General features: G+C 47.9%; 1 protein-coding gene across 3 annotated transcripts in view; it reads left to right on the top strand.

The window, feature by feature from the left end:
- The window catches only part of Erg (ERG, ETS transcription factor), a 104,319-nt gene that overhangs the window by 39,026 nt on the left and 44,742 nt on the right, over window positions 1-20,551 (top strand). For all 3 annotated transcript variants that reach the window (XM_023715892.1, XM_023715891.1, XM_004631764.1), the window contains exon 2: window positions 9,674-9,891. In XM_023715892.1, coding sequence (XP_023571660.1) covers window positions 9,674-9,891 — 218 coding nt within the window. The remainder of the gene's footprint in view (window positions 1-9,673; window positions 9,892-20,551) is intronic.

Raw genomic sequence — 20,551 nt, 5'->3', positions numbered from 1 at the left:
CAGAACCAGGGATTGAACTCAGTCCCTTACTCTTGCCAGGGAAGTACTTACTCCACTGAGCCATCTCCCCAGCCCTGAAGTCTGCATTTCTAATGAGCTCACAGCAAGTCAGACTTGGAGCAGGAAAGGGTGAAAGAGTTTCCCAGACAGCAAGGGCAGAGTCTGACTTCCGCCTCTGGATCTTGAATCCCAGATTCAGGGCTCCTTTGTCCTGACACTAACATACTGCATTAGGATGCATTTCCATAATAATCCTAAATTTAGCAATAAAAATTAACAAAAGAGAATATTCTCTTCATTGTAGATGAGCTATTTAAAATTAATAGTAGTACTAGTAATAATAATAATGATTGTTGTATGACTATTTTAAATGTAATATGATGACAATGATTAGAAAAATAAACATAATTTGGGAAGGAATTCAGCTCAGAGTGCTTGCCTGTTTTATGCAAGGCCGTGGGTTCCATCTTCTGTGCTGGAAAAAGAAAAAAAAGCAGAAAGAAAGAGCTGCATATAGGATCAGCCAGGTAGCTCAGCAGACTAAAGTGCCTGCTTAGGCAGAGTGCAGCGGCTTGGGTTCGATCCCTGGCATGCTGTGCTGGCCCTGCCCCTGGGGTACCCTGAAATGACCATTGAAACTGAGCATGGTGGCACGTGCCTGTAATCCCAGCACTTGGGAGGCTGAAAACAGGAGAATCACTATGAGACTGATCTCTGTAGTGAGACCCTGTACACTCTGTAGACCCTGTACCAAATACATAAAAAAAAAAAGAGCCACACATGCAGACCGATGGATCTGAAGGACCATCCGCTGCATTCCTTGCCCTCATTCCAATATGAAACATGCAAACAGGATGTTTCCCCACATGCTTTTATGCTTTTTGTTCATCTCTAGAAGAAAGAACCCTACTGGGGGAGAAGCGTTTCTTTTGTGGGAGAAAAAAGAAGCCTATGGACATCAAACATATTGTTTCTTTTTAGAGCATAATTGGCTTTATCCTACCCAGGAAAGTACAGAAGCTGCACGTTCTAATTATTAGGGGATTTCAGTGTGAGCTTTGGATGGATGTATTTGCCGTGTAATCGAGTTAAAGACAAAGGCGTTGGAAAGTTGCCTTGGTCAGGTTTCTTGGTTTCCCAAGGTTCATTTGAATCTCATTTTCATTATGCTGAATAGAACCATCCTTTGAAATTTGCCTGTGAAACTCCAGTAATGCGCACAGTATTTCCAGGCTTTCTGCATGGAATGCCTCTTTCCCTGCTTTGGGGAAGTTCATTTTTCCCAAAATGGTTTTGTAGGTTGTCCACTACTTATCTCTTTAAATTTATGTGGATTTAAGGCAGAAGGCCAACCCCGTATGCTCCCCAGTACAGCAGCAGCAGACACAGTGCCAACAACAGCCCCCCAACTCCAGAATCTATGTGTCACACAAAATGTGGGTCCCAACTTGGCTGATGATTAATACAAATGCCAGCAAGTATGTGATGCTCGATGCTAGCAACTCACACACTGGGAAACCAGCCCTGAAAATGCTTCTGTGCTCATGAGGACAGTCAGGGGTGAAGCATGTGCGCAGGTGGAAGTGTGAGGACCAGCAAGGTCTACCCGGAGCTGGTGGAAAGTCAGGCGCTCAAGGAGGGAAAAGTAGCCACAGGTCTCTGAGCCAGTCTGTCCTGGGGCGGGGCTGAGGAGGCCAAGGTGCCTTGGAGGAGGAAAAGGGGAGCAGGAGCAGTACAAAGGGTGGAACCAGGATCCTCTGTGGTACGTAGGCAGCCTCTGCCCTGCTGCACTAATGATAAGCAGCGTGTGGAGTCTCTGTACAGTGCTTGACTAGGAAGCATAGCAAAGTTGTATATTTCTTCATATTTATTTTTTATTTTTATTTTTTAATGTATTTGGTTGTTGCAGGGTCTCATTACGTAGCTTGAACTCTTAGTGATCCTCCTGCTTTCAGCCTCCCCAGTGCCGGGATTACAGGTATGCGCCACTATGCTTCGACTCTGGCATGGCATGTGGTGCTGGGGATCAAACTGCAGTCCCTGTGCTTGCCCAAGCTTGCCTAAGCAGGCATTTTAGTCCACCGAACTATCTCACGGGCCCCTTTCTTTGTCTTTAGGTTAATTATGTATACTGATCAATGTGTGTGCATATGTGTATGCATATATTATATATGCATGTGAATGCATATATGTATATGCATGTGCATGTATGAAACACCAGTTCTTAGTCTCATTCTTTTAGCACTGGGAGGGTCATAAAGTTGTTTGATTCTGAAGCAATACCATATTGGCAAAATCCGCTTTTTGAATGGACTTCATTTGCCTACATACATTTTCCCTTTGAGGCTAATCCAATTTTTTTTTTTATATTTCTGAAAGACAAAAATAGCAATGTGTTAAATTAGAAAAACGTGAACACAAAGCTAGGCGCTGCATTTAATGTCTGATGGTAATGTTTCCTCCTGTACTGAATTTGGAAGAAGAAATTTTAAAAGGTCAAAAAGGAAGAAAAATGATCACAGCAGCACGATGAGGCGTCTCTTGCACAGGGCAGGCCTGTGTGTGTAATCCCTGACAGACACCCTGGAAGACAGTGGTTCCCCAGAATAAATAAAGATTTCAGAAGTACGTAGTCTGAGAATAAAATCTCCTTTAGACCTGTAACTTTGATGATGAGCTAGTGGTGTCTCAGAGGGGCTTCTCTTGGTGTGCTGTTTGCTTGGTTTGTGCTCCTCTATCCTCCTGCAAATGTGACTGGGAATTGGTATATCAGTGTGGTGCTGGGGATCAAACCGCAGTCCCTGTGCTTGCCCAAGCTTGCCTAAGCAGGCGTTTTAGTCCACTGAACTATCTCACGGGCCCCTTTCTTCATCTTTGGGTTGATTATGTGTACTGATCTATGTGTGTGCATATGTGTATGCATATATTATATATGCATGTGAATGTTTTCTAGGCAGTGTTTCTGAAGAGAGAGCAAATAGCTACCTGCTAATCCTGAGCCATCTCACTGGGTCTGAATCACAGGTTAGCCAAAAGAAAAGGACAAGTTCATTGGTTTAAACAATTACTTGCACATAGTTAAATATACCTGCGTTTTTTTGCTGTATAACTCTTGGGATCACAGAAAGGCAGGTGCTTGGAAGGCTTCCCTCGATTCCTTCCTTGACCCCAAGGTTTGGGCCAGTGACTCCCTCATCCACCTCCCACTGCTTTTCTCTTTCAGTGGTTCCATCTCCTGTCTGCGATTAGGACAAGGCAGACACCTGCCAAGTGACCTCCTTTCCTCCTCTCTCTTCCCCTTGGTGACAGCCAGGACATAGCTGGCATGCAGCCCTAGCGAATGTGTCCCTTCTCACCCAAGCCCTGCCCTGACTTGTTTTCACTGCCTGGGTACCTTGTCTTTTCTAAGCCTTCTTTCTCATCTGTAAACGAAGATGACAACTGACCTCAGGCTATTGTAAAAATTAATTTACTATAGCTTGGGGTGATGGTGCAAGCCTGCAATTCCAGTACTCTGGAAGACTGAGGCAGGAGGATTCTCAAGTTCTAACCTAGCCTGGAGAACTTAGTGTGATCTTGTCTCAAAAGTAAAAAATAAAAAAAATAAAAAGGGTAGGGGATGTAGGTCAATGCACAAGGCCTGTGTTCAATCTCCAGGACTGTCAAAAAATTATTATCTTCTATGAAGTTGAAGATGCCATCCATGAGAAAACCCACCCACCATTAGGGTGCCTGTCACAAGAAGAGAAATGCTGCCTGGAGCCTAGGACTCACTATTGATTGTAAGCTACAGCTAGATTTCAGAGCTGGTTGAAAGAAAAAAAGATGTATCTTAGAATGAACAAAGTAGGAAGTAAGAGGATATTGCATGCAGAGTACTCAACAGGTTAACTTTTATTATAAGTTAGATCAACTGTTTATGAAAGGGGCTGGAAGACATCTTACTGATTGCTATGCAAGGAGTTAAGTGCTATACCTTGTATAGTTGCCTGGGTCTGTGTGAGAGAAATGGATGCAGGAATTTTACACTGGATCCTGATGGAATTAGAAATCAGAAAGTATTCAAAGTGGTTAGGATAGATATATAGTTACATTCTCTTAATGAATAGAGCAATTTGTTCTAACGGTGTTTGTAAATAGGATATCATGTCTGCATCTTGTACAGCAATTAACCACTAGGAAGAATGTATGCAATGTGTGAATTATTGAAACTGTCCTACCAATTTGATTTGAAACTATCTCATTGCTATTTGTTTATCAGTAAAAGTATGGGAAAAAAAAGAATTCAGAAAGGCAGAAAGGCAGGCTGAAAGGTAAAAAGAAAGGCAGGCTGTTGACGTGAGGTGGCACTGGCTCCAGATGTGGACAGTCTCCACACCTTTGCGATAGATAGCAAAGACGTCTGTAAGATTTTTCTCCAGAATGACCACAGTCTTAAAATTCTTGTTCCACTTAGTATGTTCATCTGTTTTTTGTAATTGTCAAATAGTTAAGGCACGCAAGACTTGTGGAAGCTGGAGGCTGATTTAGGAATCGAATTCTCTGGAAGTCTGCTTCTACCCATGTCCCCGATTGCTAAAAGCGTATAAGGACCATTCTCCTTTCTCTGTACTTGCTGCAAATGGGTATGGGGCCTTGTGGAAGGTGTTTCTGTTTCAGTACTTTATCACTCCTAGATTTTCAAGAGAACTCTGTGATAGATTTTGTATATTGACAATATATTATTTTTATGGACCTTGGGGATGGCAAATTGGAAACAAATTTGGGTTGAGACCTAGTTTTCTAATGTTTACTTAAAATATAAGAGCCTAGTAGAACATTTATCTGCTATAGAAAGGGATTGGGATCCCCAAAATCTGCTGGGTGCATCAGTGTGTATAAAAATGTGTGTTTAACATTGTATTTATCTGTTTTCATTTTTTTCAAGTCTAAGTATAATGTGGTATGAGCTGTAAGTTAGCTAACTCTTCCATTTTCTGGAACTGTGCGCCAGTTGTTCTTCAGCGATCAAGAGTCAAAGGCAGGGTCTTCATAAGTTATCGGTGCTTTCGATACGAAGTAATAAACACTGCAGTACTAAGCCATTGGTACCTTTTGCATAGAGGAATTTGCTTGGAATTTATGTGTTTTTCATAAATTAAAAAGAAAAAGAAAACCGGCTTGGGCGGCAGCTACTTGCCAGGTCAGACCACCCCAATTTTCCTGGAGCTACAGCAAAACACCCCCCACCACCCCCACACTGGCACAAACCAGTCTGAAGTTCAGTCTTTTTATAGCAACGTGGAGGCGGGCATATTAAATTATCATGCCACATTTCTGCCAGGTTTTGACTGTGTGTGAAGTCTAGCTTATAAAGCAACCAAAAGCAACCAAAGAAACAAGGCTGCTTTTTTCAGCTGGCCCAGGGTTCTGACAGGGTGATCGTTCTGGGTTCACGAAGGCATCCACACACACCTAGGCAGGTAGGCAGGGAGGTGGGCTGGCCAAGTGGCAAAGGAAGGGAACCAGGGGACAGGGAAACAAGGACATCATGGCCCTCAGGCAGGAGGGCTGTCCCAGGACTGCAGTCCCGGGCCGTGTTTCTGGTTCCCAGCCCATGCTCACACTTCAGTCTGGTTTCACACCCCCAGGGCTCAGAGATATTCTGTCCCCTTTGAAGTCTTAATACTTGCCAGGCGGAGGGGTCTGCGATGTTACTTTGTCATTAGGTTTCAAAAATGGGATGCCGAGACCTGCCAGTCACCAAGTCAGTCACTGAGTCAGGTGTGGAGGCAAAGAAGTGTGGAGGGTCCATAGCTCGATTTTCTTCTAGCAGTTAACATGACTAATTGCTCTTGTTGAAATACATCTCTGAAAACTATGCCTCATTTTTTGGATACTCCCCCCATTGTTAAAACATGTTGCATTGCTGTGTGTGTGTGTGTGTGTGTGTGTGTGTGTGTGTGTGTGTGATTTTCTTTTTCTAAACTGTACAATATTCTAGGTTCCTGACTGACTTAATTTACCCAGAAATATCCCAATTTTTTAAGTCTTTCCCCTCTGACAAACCAAAGTGATGAAGTGGTTGCTTTTGCTATTCTGAATTAAATCCCTTTACTCATTTTCCTTCAATATCAGCTTTTTTTGTGTGGGCTACAGGGTCTCCCTTTGCAGCTAGGACTTATAGTGACCTTCCTGTCTCACCTCCTCCAGCACTGGGATAATAGGCATGCGCCACACCACCAGGTTTTGGGTCTGGCAAGGCATGTGGTATCAGGGACTGAACTCAGGGCCTTGCCCTTGCCAGGCAAGCTCTTATGCCACTGAGCTATCTCCCCAGCTTTAATACCAACTTTTACAGCAAGTTTTAAGATATGAAGATGGGATGTGAGCCTTGCTATCTTAGCACTTGTTAAGGTCCTTCCCCTGCTTAAATCAATCTCAGTTAACTTTGATTTCTTTCTTTAGAAGACCATGAGCTGAAATGATGCTTCACCAGATGTGAGCACTTGTTCCTTCCCCAGAAGCACACAATTGAGCCTCATTTTACTTAGAATATTTTGGTCTTTTTCATTTTCAGTCTCATGTTATATTTAGCTGGCCAGTGGCTATATTTGTAGGAGTACGTTATCTGGGGACACGCTGGTAGAAATTTAAAAAGTTTTGCTTTTTGGTTGTTGATCTTGAAACCCTTGTCTTTTTCATTTGGATCTTCAAATTCTGCCCGTCCTCTGCATGCACTGTTTTTGCCAGTTCCTGATATAAATCACGCACTTCTCTGTGCTTCTCATCACAGGAGCGCCAACGCTAACATTACGTAGTGTGTTGTTCCATGCTGGGCCTTGCAGGAGTCTGCAGGCCCCATCAGGAGAGGGGCGTAGCTGTCTGCCCTGTTTTCTGCTCTGAGTGTGTAAAGCCATCTTCCAGCACTGCTGTTGGCTGGGAGCATCTGCTCAACAAAATTAATTAAGAAGTTGTTGGATTTGCCTTTTAAATTAGCATGACTTCACTAAGTCAATGGTGCTGATTTGATTTTTAGCGTTTGTCATCGTGAGGATTGAACCCAGGGTCTTCACACTGAGCTACCTCCTCATCCCTTCTTTATGTTTTATTTTGAGTCCAGGTCCCAGTAAGTTGCTGAGTTGCCCAGGCTGTGTTGAGCATTGGAGTCTCTTGCCTTGGCCTCCCAGGGCACTGAGGTTACGGCACATGCGTTGCGCCAGTGTGATTTCCATTCAAAGTCCATGACTTTGAGTTCAGAGCACCTGCATTCAGTCCTGGGTATGCCCAGGAGAGAGAGCCAGGAGGTGCAGATTCTCCAGCATCTGGGTAGCACTCCCTACCCTCTTCTCTGGCTGCTTCCTCATGTTACTTCTTTTATTTTGTTTTATTTTAATTAGTTAATTTATTTATTTTTATGTATTTGGTATAGGGTCTCACTACTCAGCTCAGACTTCTAATGATCCTCCTACTTTCAACTCTCCAGCACTGGGATTACAGGCCTGCACCACCATGCCCGGACTTGGTGGTTAGGACAGTGCGCCGGCGCCAGGGTGGGGCTGATGTGGCGCATGTGCTTGGTCGCACATTACTTCTTTAGGTGGGCGTGATTGGGTGGCATCTGTCAGGTGCTTTTGTCCCCCTTGTGCCTGACTCTGGTTCTCTGGCTGGCATAATGCAGCCTTGTTGTAATCCTGTTCAGAACTCTCCCCGTGGTCTTTCCCAGAGTGTTGAAGAGTTTTAATCCTAGGGATCCTAACAGGGTCAAGGGCAGGGTGTTACCTAGGCACAGACCCTGGCCACCATCCAGGCCAAAGAAGCGGGTTCATTCCCATTGGCTCTGCCTACTGACTGACTTGGAGAACATGCATCTGGCCAGGAGGGGTGTGACCTCAGGAAGCAGGGAGAAAGCCTGCTCCATGTCGGTGGGGAAGAGAATGGCCAAATGGACTTGGGAAGAAAACTATAAACCGGCAGACTTCTGACATTTCTGGGAATGGAGATCTCTCTTTCAGGTCTCTATTTCTATTTCTCTATTTCTGCCTAATACTCTAATATCCACGGGGAGCATTGTTATTTGTGTAGCGGTCAATCCTAAGAAAAAGAAGAGAGCGCTAATGTAGTAGTCACTTTCTTGGTGCCGACACATAATGCCCAACAGCCCTAATTTAAAGGAGGAAGGGTTTATCCGGCTCATAGTTTGTAGCAAGTTCTGTCCATGCTCAGCTGGCTCCAAGGCAGCATGGCAGAGGGGCCCGGCAGGGGACAGCTGCTCACAGCATGGAGAACAGGAAGCACAAAGAGTCGAGAAAGGAATTAGGGGCTGAGATGCACTCTGCTAGGCCGTGGCCCAGTGACCCATTTCTTCTAACCCTATCCTATCTCCTAAAAACAAATCAGTGATATGCCCCATAAGGGACATCATCTAGATAGAAGGCAATATAGCTATTTAAACACATTTCCCATACTTAAAAAAATGTGAGAAAGGCGTCGCAGATTGTGGAAGCAGGAGGGGACGGATGATGACAGGTATGTTCCTTCACTAACCTCCTAGTTGAGCTTGGCCAGATGGCCTTTCTGGACTATGGAGAAGAGGTAGTCTCTGTGGTTTTCCCTTTGTCCCCAAAGTGGCACCAAAGTTTTATTTTCTGAAGAATTATCTGTGGCTGAACCAGCACTTGCTTCTTGTGAGTTGATAGCTAAAGAACAAATAAAAATGAGCTGTCACATGGGGGTTTTTGTGTATGTGTGTATGTGTGTGTTCTAGATACCAACATCAGGTTGTCCTGCAATCACTCTATATATTTTCTGTATCGTTCAAGTAGTAGAAATTTCCACATTAAATTTGCCTGCACTGATCCGGCTGCAGAACATAAACATATCCATAGGCTAACCACTTGTTTGATTTAAAACCACAGGAAAAAAAGTGATTCGACCATGACAAATTTCTATTTCTTTTCACCAAACCATGCAGAAAAGCAAAGATATTAATAGAAAGTCAGGAGAAAAAAAAAGAGCTATTCAGTGATTCTGATATTTTAAACTTCCTAGTACGGTATGTGGAAGCATCTGGATAATTCAGTTTTTGCTTTTTTGTGTGGTTCATTTATCATCCAGATGCTTGCCCTCGTGGAAGCACCCCTGGAACTCTGAGCTCATCACGGGGAGCTGAAAAAGCAGGCTGTCTGTCTGGCGGTCCTTTGGCCTTCCCATCTCCCCTCACTCTCCTCAGAGGACCTCTTCCTCCCAGTCTCCTGGGATTGAGGCAGCGCTGCCAGATGTTTAGGTGTGAGCCTTCACATGTCTTTTTTTAATCTTCGTAACTGTTCTGCATCCTGTCTGCTTGAATTATAGATTGCATTTGTCAAATAATGACATAAATAATTGGATGTCTTCTAAGACCTTTGAAATTCAACTTCCTTGAGTTTAGATGAAAGTAGGTATTATCTGCCGTGCCGCCAGCACATCTAGGATGCCCTGAAACTGGCTTCCAGGGTCCTGGGCTGGCCAGTTCCAGCCCTTGCTCCCCTTCTCCAGGGGAGAAAACAAGGGGCTCTTTCTTCTGAAAAGTAGAAATGGAACCCATCCACCCTACCTACGATGCGAGTGTCCTCGTGAGGAACAACTCTGACCTGACATCAGCAACTTGGTGAGACGACACTGGTCCTTAATATGCGTTTCTTTGGGCATTCAGGAAGCACTATCGGTTGTGAGTGAGGACCAGTCGTTATTTGAGTGCGCCTACGGGACACCGCACCTGGCGAAGACAGAGATGACCGCGTCCTCCTCCAGCGACTATGGCCAGACTTCCAAGATGAGCCCACGGGTCCCTCAGCAGGACTGGCTGTCTCAGCCCCCCGCCAGGGTCACCATCAAGATGGAATGTCACCCGAGCCAGGTGAACGGCTCCAGGTAAGGGAACGGCCACCCCCACTTCCTGTTCCCCTGTCCTGAACAGGCCGCGTGGAATCAGTCTCTCTTCTCCAAGGACGGGGTTCAGAAGAGGAGCCCTTTGACCAGGAGCATTGGGGCACACTGAGAAAATGTGGTTTGGGTTGTGGATAAAGGTTGTAAAACCAGTAGAATATTTACCAAGAACTCTTCTTTGAAGATTTGGTGTTCAGTTCTGTTTCTCAAGCACTGGGAGGGGCTCCTCACCCCTGCCCCCGTATGGCACAATTCATCTCTCAGTTTCTGTTGTCTGAAACATAATGCTGTCTTCTGATTCAGTGGAGAGGGGACATCTGCCAGGGCCAGGCAGTGCAGCACAGGTGCCAACACGTGGCTTTACCCGTGGCTCTAGCTCTAACCCTGCTGGCCCTGTCTGTCTCCAACCTGACCTTCCTTCCAGCCCTGTTGTCCCTTTCTCTTACCCTTGTTCTCCACTCAGACTTCACACCAAGCCCCATTTCCAGTAATTATGTTCTTGAGTTTGTCACCAAACTGTAGCTGTCACTTACAGTGCATTATCCAGTGCAGAACTGCTTCAAGCGCATAGAAACGTGGAAGGCAGCTGTGAAAGGTAAGATTTCTTCCATGATGGTGTACTGTCCTGTATACAGCCAGGCAAAAGTACAGCATCTCAGGTTAAGAAAAGATGATTTCTTTCCAGTATTGTGTGGCCTTCATTTCTACCTAAGGTCACCAGGACAGTTTGTAGTTTCTCAGGCTGAGGAGAGTGTAGAGTCCTTTCCCTCTGGCACCCTGTCAGAGCCCTGTGTGGTCCTGAGGAAAGCTCATCCCTGGGTGATGGCTGAGGGAACCAGTGCTCAGGCACTTTCTAGCTAATGCAGAATCACCACTTAAATAGACTCAGAGTTTGGACATAAACCACGGGGTGTGGACTCCACGCCCAGACCATTTTCCACTCAGAAGCTGTGCTAGGTCCTCTTTCTTATGTCTGTGTTTAATGCTAAGGTGCTTGAGTCCTGGAGTTTAGAAGTACTGGACATCTGTGTGTCACCTGCTAGTGGGGCGCTGAAGAAGGCGCCAAGCCACAGCCCCTCAGGGGAATGACCACCCGAAGGCTGAACATGTCACATGGGCAGAGGGGAGGTGCCACGCCATTCTGGACTCTGAGAAGCCCATCTCTCCTGGGCCTCTCCCTCCTCAACAGCAGAACTAACTCTGTGTTGAGCACCCTGCCACCAGTCCTATGGGCCAACTCAAGGCAGGTGCATCTTGAGGCCTTTAAAGTCACAGAAAGTAAATAATTCAATACCTAGTTTGCTGCCAATTCTATCTGACCCTGTTTGTGATTAAGCCTGAAATGTTGCATGGATCCGAAATGGGGCCAGTCCCGGTCCCAAAGCCTCAGCAGTGCCTCGGTGGGGAGGCTAAGAGCAAGACAGAGTTCACAAGCTTTTCTTCCCAAGGCGAATGTCTCTCTCCCAGAAGTGCACTGCGAGCACTTGAGACAGAGGGCAGGCTGAGGGGCGATAGAACCTCTCAGGGCTTCTGTTGAAGGCCAGGAGAACACATGCCCCCAGCCCTTGTCCTCAGTGCCTGGCCTATCTGAACTTAGCTGAAGGAGGCAGAGCAAGAAGGCAGGAAGAGCGCTGCAGAAATAAAGGTTCACTTGTCCTCCCTGTGTTCCTGCTGAGCTTGAAACATCAGAAGTGGGGCTGGGGAGAAGCTCAGTGCTTGCCTGGAAAGCGCAAGGGCCTGAGTTCAATCCCCAGTTCTGCAATAAATAGATAAATAAATAAATAAATAAATAAATAAATAAAATTAAATAAAACATCAGAAGTAACTCACGCTCCCCGCGTGGTACAAGGGCCAGCAGTGCTCTGCTCCACTTGTCACCCATCGATGCCCTTGATCAGTAGCCGATGTCTGGGCCTGGGGCAGCCATTCCAGTCATGGTGGTTTATTCAGGGTCCTGGGACAGGACTTGGGGACACTGGACGTTGTCCTCCTTTCAAGGAAACAATGGGGTCGTAGCGCTGTTCCAAGCGCTCCTGGGATTCCCACATTGCTCAGAACCCTCCTACCCGCCATATCTGAGCCCCTGTGGCGAGTGCCCTGCGTGACCACTGCCTCCTTGCTCACCATCTGGTCCATTTGTGGGCTTCAGTGTAGCAGGAAGTGCCATAGGGAGCAAGGTCCCTTGGGGACTATGGTCACTAGGTGTGGCCTAAAGTAGTGCTTGGCACATCCAGTGACAGACAACACAGATGTCAGCTCCTCACCAAACAGCTGGTCACCAAGTGTCACCCTTCTGAAACCAGAGACTCTCCTGGAGCGTGGGGCTTGGCAGCTGTTCGTCCCTTCTGCAGAAGAGATTTCAGGGGCCAGGCCTGAGTTACCCAGAGTTTAGTATTCTGTTGAGGCTTGGGGGTGCTGGCCTGTAGTGTCCGGTAGGTTCCTCAGAACCTAAGGGACATGGACTGTTCCAGGAGCTTTCCTTTAAAGAAGTGACTCATGTGGCTGTGGTGGCTGGCAAAGCTGATGTGTACAGGCAGGCTCTCTCCTCTGGAAAATCTCAGGGTTTGCTGTTTAGGTTTTCCACTGATTAGGTGAGGCTCACCACAATCTCCTTTGATCAAGGACTGCTGCTAGCAAATGTTACGTTTTAAAAATGCCTTCACAGCCACACCAAGATTAGAGTTTGATAAAGTCGCTGGAGAACGCAGCACAGTCAGGATGACAAAAAACACTGACCACCACGCCCGATGCCACACGTACCTGTAGTGCGCAGGGCCCTCTGCAGGTAGGCCTTTACCTTGGTGCCCCTGAGTGTCCATATTACTTACTCTGCAGGGGCTCAGCCTGCCTGGGCAGGAAGCAGAAGGGTGGCCGTGAGCAGACTTGGGGCTCCCCAGAAACCCTATAGGCTCTGTGACCGCAGAGTCTGTATTCAGTGTTCCACATGCAGCCGATGGTACAGAGGAAGGAAAAGCTCAACATCTTTCATGAAGCTGGGTCACCTCAGCTGGGTCACCAGCTGGCTCCGAAGTGGTCCAGGTGGCAGACAGCTTTGCTGACCTGCTGTGCCCCTCATGCATGCTGGGCCCACCCCCCATGGTGTGTGTTTACTCTGCCCTCTTCCAGGGTTCACGAGGGGGTGCCTGGGCAGGCCAGGTCAGCCTGCCGGGGAACTGGGGTGGAGGTGGATCACCTGCAAAGGGGCTCCAGGGATAGATGCTGCCGTGGCCAGCCCACCTCCCAGTGGCCCTGCTCTGAGCTTTGGAGCAGGCCTCTTCTGCAGCATCATGGAGCTATGTGCCACAGAATTCACAGACAGCCACAGCTGGGTTTAGCGAGGCTACACGGGCCATGACTTAAGTGTCACTGCCCTTTTGCAGACACCTCTCAGGGTGGGAGAGACACTTTGTGGCATGACGTGTGGCCAGAGCACACCACCTCCATCTCCATAGGACTCCTGGGCAGCAACCTTCCACCTGTCCCCATCCATCTACCCATTGCCCACAGAGGATGGGCCAAGGATGTTGGGCAGTGGTGGCAGTGGCGGAGGGACCTGCTTCCCAAGCTAGTGATGGAAAGCTATAAAATCTCAGCCCTGATGTGCTTACGAGCTCCTGATATGAAATACAAGTGGTAAAATGAGATCTGTTGCCCCTAGACTCGCACTTTTGTGAAAAATAATAAAAGCAAAGTGGGAGAGACAGGGAGAGAGTTTGCAGGCCAGCAGGGAGGCCTCGCAGGTTTGGCTCAGCACCTCTGCATCAGCTGTGTTCTGCAGACACAAACCTGACAGTGACAGCATGGTGCAGACCTGGGCTAAACTTTCCCTCTCCTCCAGGGTTTTCAAGCGCAGGCACCCAGAGCCTTCCCTGAGGACTCGGGGGTGTGGGGTGTGTGTGTGTGTGGGGGGTATTCCTGTAGTGAGCCCCTGGCTGCAGGCTTCAGTGTGCCAGGATGGTTCTGAGGCCCAGCCCCTGTGGACAGCAAGATCAGCACAGGTCAGTAAACTGTCCTCCCTTGCAGGGGACAGCACCACTGTACTCCCTCTGCTCCTGGCCCTCAGAAGGCCATGGTGGCAGTGGGTGCCACCTTTTTCTTTCCACGGGGGATGGTGACTCTGTGGAGTCCCCTGCAGCTGGACCTAAATGAATGAATGTGCCGCACTGTGAGTCCTAATCCAGACCTAGCCTGAGCCACCTGCAGCCATGAACTCAGTAGTTCTACTGCGTGCAACACAGCCTGGTAGTTCTTCAAGTGGACTCCCAGGAGGAGTCCCCGGAAGCTTGTCCATGATACATATTCTAAGGACCAGTTCCAGGCCTTCTGAATCTGAAGAGACCTGGGGAAGGCCCCAAAGGCTCGTGTTTTTGGTTTGTTTGCTATTTTTGTGTGTGCTGACCCTAGGGCCTTTGCACTGAGCTATGTATGTCTCCAGACCTTGTTTTACTTTTTACTTTGAGTTGGGGTCTTGCTAAATTTCTGTGTTGCCCAGATTGGGCTAGAACTTTCGGTTCAACCACCTTGGCCTCCCTGCTAGGATTACGGCATCCACCACCATGCCCGGCCAAGCAGGGATTTTAAGGAGCGCTCTGCGCAGTTTGATGCTCTGGGGCCTCGGAATCCGTGCTGTGAGCACAGTCCTGGGAGCCAAAGACAAAAATGTTCAGGAGCCAGGCAGAGGTGGCCTGCGCAAACGTAGCAGAGGTGGCTGGCTGGTTCCCAGGGAATGTCTGCCTAGGTGAGCTGCTCCTCGCTTCCCTCCTCACTTGGGCCCACCTGTCCCTGTGGTCTGGGGAACAGATGTTGCTGAGTGTGCACAGACACCTGTGAGTGTCAACAGCTTTTGCCCTGCTCAGGTAGAAGACACTTTGGACCTATTATTCACAATGTGTGAAGGTCAGGGGATTGGTCCAGCTTGGTCTCAGATACATCGCTTACTTAGGGGCCTCTTCACTCATTCTGTAGTGTTTATTGAGTACCTACTATGCACGTTGCTATATTGGGATATAGCAATAAAGAAATACAAGATAAATTCTCCCTCAATGAGTTTACTTCCTAGCAGTGAAGAAGGTCATTCAGTCAGATAACTTATTCAAATTGATAGCAGATGATATCATGGCTAATGCTTAGCCATTCTAGATGGGGTGACCCAAGGAGGTCATTCACCCCTTAGGAAGTGATGTATGAGTGACACATGAGGGAAGGCTCAGTGGTCACCCTGTGGTCAACCTGCAGTGCTGGTGGCCACTGTTCCTGACATTTAGTGACCAAGGGGAGAAAAGCTAAACAACTAAGTTTTCCAGGCTGGGCTTGAACTTGTGATTCTCCTGGCTCATCCTCCCAGAGTGGTGACATTGTAGGTGTGTCCTACCATCGGGAGATGCTTGCCAAGGTCATGGGGTCACATCCGTCACTGGGACTTTGCCTTTCCTGTCGTGCCATGCTGGTACCACTGGGGGCTGCCAGCGAAGGATAAGCACAGGAGGTGAGGCAAAGAGGAAGTGAGGTGGACAGACCTCCAGTGTGCCATGCCCAGGCACATCTAGGGCATCCCCATGCATACAGCTGGGGGCCCCTGACTGGGCCAGGAACTTGGCTCTGATGAACACAGATAAGGCAGGAGGCACTTGCACCTCCCTGCCAGTGCAGCAGATCTCGGCTCATCCAACCCTTGAATCTCAAGCTCAGTGAGCTTGGCCAAGGGCAGGTTTGACAGTGTAGAATTTCAACTGATCGCACTCCTGACCACTGGCATCCTTTCTGTTGTCCTCTGAGATGCATCAGCTCCAACTACCAACAGCATCTTGGCTTCTTCTACATGCTGCAGATTTTAAAACCATTTATTTGCCCGCTAGACATGGTGATGTGTGCCTGGAATCCCAGTCATGGGAACCTGAGGGACAAAGCTCACCAGGCCAGCCTGAACTACACAGTGAGACCCTGTCTCAGAAAGAAAAAAAATTCTGATTTTCCTCTCATTTTATTTTACGTCAGCAGGTCATTTAGTGCCCTCCCCTAACATTAACTTCACATGCTGTTTCCATTTTAAAAATAGAAAGAACTACAATTGAACACGTTAGGGGCCTTCAGGAAAGTTGGCCTTTTTGGGCTGAGATTAAAACCTGGATAGTCTCAGTTTTAGGTGGCAGCTATTCCTACTGCCGTTTGTCCCTGTATTACAAAGGCTGCTTTGCTGGTGACTACAAATGGATCAAGCTTTTCGTATCAGGCCCTCTCATTTGTGATGCAGCCCTACATTCAACATTTGAAAGAGCTTCCTGATGCCATGTGTGTGCCCTTTCTTAGGACTTTCTACACTGCTTTAGAACAGTGAGACTCTTCCTCCGCAAATTCCACTTGCTGTCTGCCTCAGAGTGCTGACAGGATTGGCATAGATGGCCCCAAGTTGAGCCCGGCCACCTTCTGGGCTGCGGGTAGCCAGGGGACAGAAACTTTCCAACTCATAATTTCTCCTAACTCTCTCAGTGAGTGCTTTATGAAGCTCAGGCCACCATAAGAAAAGGCCATAGACCACGGCCGAGGGCCCACACAAACACATTTCCTGTGGTTCTGGGGCCTGGGAATGATACAACAATAAATGATACAAAACTTCAAAACAAGATGATAGAAAATGAACAGTGGTTGTTACAGTATATATTATTATCTTCAAAGTAATTGCTCAGATAACCCAGATACAGGCATGCAAAATTGATCAAAGAATTAAGCATTAACTATTCCATTCAATAAACCAATAGAAATTAGTTGTACAGTTATCTTAGCTATCTTGTATATGTGCATATCTATCTATCTTATCTATCTATCTATCTATCTATCTATCTATCTATCTATCTATCTAGTTTTTTCCTTTTTTCCCCTAACCCAGTTGTCCTTTCCTTTTTGATCAGTTTGTTTCCCTTCCACAATGTCTATTGTGTCTTTCAGATTTTATTTACTCTTTTAGTTCCTCACACTAGGGAGACAATATGATATTTTCACACGTGAGGCAGATTTACTTCATTTCTGAGTATGGTCTCACGTACATCTAAAAGCTTGGGGTTTATCTTTTCTTGCAGCTGAGTAGTGCTCTGTTGTATGAAAATATCATTGTTTTTTGAGAGAGACAGGCCTTTGTTATGTAGGCCACGCTAGCCTTGAACTCGCAGTGAACTGCTTCAGCTTTCTGAGAGCTGGGTGGATAGGTGCGCGCCACCACACCCAGCCTTGCCCTCTGCAGGGTTTGGTTGGCCTGTCACAGGGGAAGGGGTGGGTCAGGAAGGGCCACAAGGTCTCTGCTCCTGGGTCCCTGCCTGGAGGAGACCCTTCCTTGTCCCTTCTTCTCAGTCACTCAACAGTGTCTTTGCTGTCTTGGGAGGCCAAATGCACTGTTTTAGAGCAGAGCATACAGGACAGTTAGGTGCTAAGTGGACTCCCTGGGCCACCAAGAATGCTGTCGCTGGTGAGAGGACAGTGCTTCCTGGCATTTTCTGTCTTGAAAGCCAAGTTTTTTCAGTTAACCAGAATTGACATGGGGGTTATTAGAATAAAAACCTTGAGTACTACAATGGCTCTTTCCTTTCTGAAAAATCTGTGTTTTAGGCAAAACTAGAGGAATTCTCAAGACAGAATTCTTGGCCATTGAGCGAATTATAGAATTTTATTCTATGAAAGATTTGATTGCTAACTGGTGTACCACAAAATGATGCCTCTCCCACCAGGGTCCTGGGTCTAAATGCAGCACAGGATCTTTCGAGCTCTTCCTTTCAGCAGTGACGGCAACTGGAAACTTCAGGAAAGGAACTTGCACAAGGCAACCCGAGCTGTGGAGTCCTGTTAGGGACAAAGGGCTGACTGTTGGTGGCTCTCTCATTAATTTTGTCTTCAGATGCCCTGGAGAAGGGGAGGGGACAGGACTGTTGGGAAGAGGTAGACATTCCAGGTGTAAGAGAGCATATTTAGTAAAGGGTAAAAATAACATACAGCTGTGCAGCCGAACAGCTGCAGTTTCAGTTGGAGCTGGAGTTGGATGTGAGTCACAGCTGAAGCCCACCCGCTGCTCTGCTGCCGTGGGGTCTGAAGCAGCTTTGCCACCACCTCTGATTCACAAATAAAACAGCCCACAGATTAGCCCACAGCTCCGCAGACAATCTGCCCTTGTCTGAGGCCCTGAAATACCTGGTGTGGCGACTCCCTTCCACTCATACCCAGAAGCTGGACCAGAGGTGGTGGGCTAGGTGTTCTGCCCCACAGCAGCAGTGGATTTTTGCATGGGTTTGAGCCAGGTGGGGAGCGTCTGTCCTAGCAGGTGTCCCTGGCACAACTGACCCTTGTCCTTAGAGTGATGCTGCCCTGAGGGCCTGTGTGTACCTTCCTCATATCCTCCCCACCGAGGTCTCCGTCCTGAGCAATGAACTCTTCACCCCCAGAGAGCATTCAGGGAGACGCTGACCTTCGGATAACAGGCACAAGCCAAAGCCACAGTGTGTGAAGGCGCTCTTGCTTGCCTGTGCTGAGTTTACGGAGGTCTAATTACGAGCCAGGTACCAGCAAAACACACACATGTGCACACACATTGACAGGCGTTCATTCACGTCATGCTTCATGGTCTGCAAAGCAGGCTCACATGCCTCATCGAGGGACTCCCCTCCTGGCCACCCCAAAAGCGTTTGGCCATTTGTGTGAATGGAGATGATGAGCTCCGGTGGTGACCCCCCGGGGTCAGCCGAGGTCCACCCTGGCTTCCCAGTTCTAGAAGGGGGCTTCCTGTTGTACCACAGTTAGGAAGCAAGGAGGCCGGTACTCAGCTGGGGATAGCTCTGTGTAAATTCTTTCATTCCCTCTCCTATTTCAAAGACACCAACTGAGAAAGCACACTCCCAGAGTTGGTGACCTCTGAGATGACCTTGGCAGGTGGGTATCAGCCAGACAGGCAGAAGCACCAGCACCGAAGGCAGAGGGACCCTTGCCCCAGAGAGTAGATCTGCCAAAGAGAACCCCTGCACCAAAGCCTTGCAGCAAAAGCCAAAGCCCAAGTCAGGAGAGTGGCCAGGAGGATGTGGAATGCAGTCCTCTGGGGCAGGGTGGGTGGCATTAAGCTGAGGAGCTCTGAGCACTGGCCCCATGAGAGCAGGGCCCCTACTGTGTCGCCAGCCTCTGGGGCAGCACCCAGCTGAAGGAGTGATCCAGGCATAATTGATGAATGATGGATGAGCCGAGTCCCAGGACCAGAGCTGAGAGTTTCTAGGGGGTTTGGATCTATCTTGAAGTACTGACACTCAATGACAGGGGAGGTTGCGTGTGACTGGCTTGGGTTGTGTTTGGGGAAGAGGAAAGGGAGCCCCAGGAAAGCAGATGCTTGGGAAGGAAAGTCGGGAGTGGCCCAGGAGCATGGCGTGGAGAGAGAAGGAATCTCCAATGTCAGAGGAAGGGGGAGAGGGAGGGATTTTGGAGAGCAGGTTGATTTTCCACAGAACTGGCAGGGTGGCCACTGCCCACTTAAATAAGATGGGGTGGCTTCCCAGGTTCCATTTCAACCTGGTTTGGACTTTCTCCCAGGCTCTTTACCTCGGGTAACTGTTGTGAAAGGAGGGTGAATCACAGACTTCGTGTGGCCAGAGGGCCCTGCGCTGTATTTGGTGACATGCTGGGATAAATGAGGTCCATTCACACTTGCAGGGGCTGGCTGAGAGTCTGGGCTTGGGCCTGGGTGGTGGAGCTCAGCCGCAGCCCGGCAGGCCATTTCACCACGGGCACTTTCCATGACGGAACCCGCCCCGGTGAGTGGGCTTCTATGTGAGAAAACCGATGTCAGATGCCAAGTTTATTTTGTTTTTCAAAGACCAAAGACCTCCTTTTATATTTCTCAGTATGTTTTTACAAGCATATGACGTCTTTTTAAAAGATATTATGTATAGACAGAGCTAAATGAGGCTTTCATCCTGGGCTGGGCTCCGCCTTTCTTAAACATCAGGTGGGCCCCTGGGCCATGCTCTGGCTTCTGTCCTGGACCTTGGTTCTCTCTTCTGGGGCCCTGATCTGACACAGTGCCAGCCACACGCTGTGCCACTGGTGTGAGGCCTTTGTGTCTGGTTTCCTTTCCCATTGAGGAATGTCTGACTCTCACCTATGTAGGATGAAAACCCAGTGGAGTAGCTCTGGGAAGCAGTGCTGAGAGGAAGACATGGCTTTTAGCCAGAAACTGCGAGGACCTGTGTTTAACCAAGTGTCAGAACCCTTGTGTGTGTCTAAGGAAACTTTACATCTTCGAAGTTTTTCAGGGAGGACTGTGTTATTAATGACCATCCTCCATCACTGTCATCAAGACTACTCTGAGAATCTTCTATTGAAAATACCCACTGGCCATGAAAAGGGGTCTGTTGAGGCCCCATGCAAGTGTGTCTGTGAAAGAGCCTCCTCAGGAGGGTCCCCAGCGAGGTCAAGTAGTGTGAAGCTCAGTGGTGCGAGTTCTGCTCCCAGCCTTCTGCCTCTGCTTGTGTGACCTTCTACAAGTTGTCACCTGAACAGGTACTGCTGATTAGTGTAAGTCATGCACCAGGTCACAAGAGGACAGACACCTCCTGAGAAACATGTACCTGAATGAGTCTGTCACAGTGTGGACATCACAGAGGCTACTTATACCAGTGAACTT

The sequence above is a fragment of the Octodon degus genome, unplaced genomic scaffold (assembly GCF_000260255.1).
Source record: "Octodon degus isolate 3935 unplaced genomic scaffold, OctDeg1.0 scaffold00045, whole genome shotgun sequence".
Lineage (NCBI taxonomy): Eukaryota > Metazoa > Chordata > Mammalia > Rodentia > Octodontidae > Octodon > Octodon degus.
This window is presented reverse-complemented; position numbering and strand designations above follow the sequence as displayed.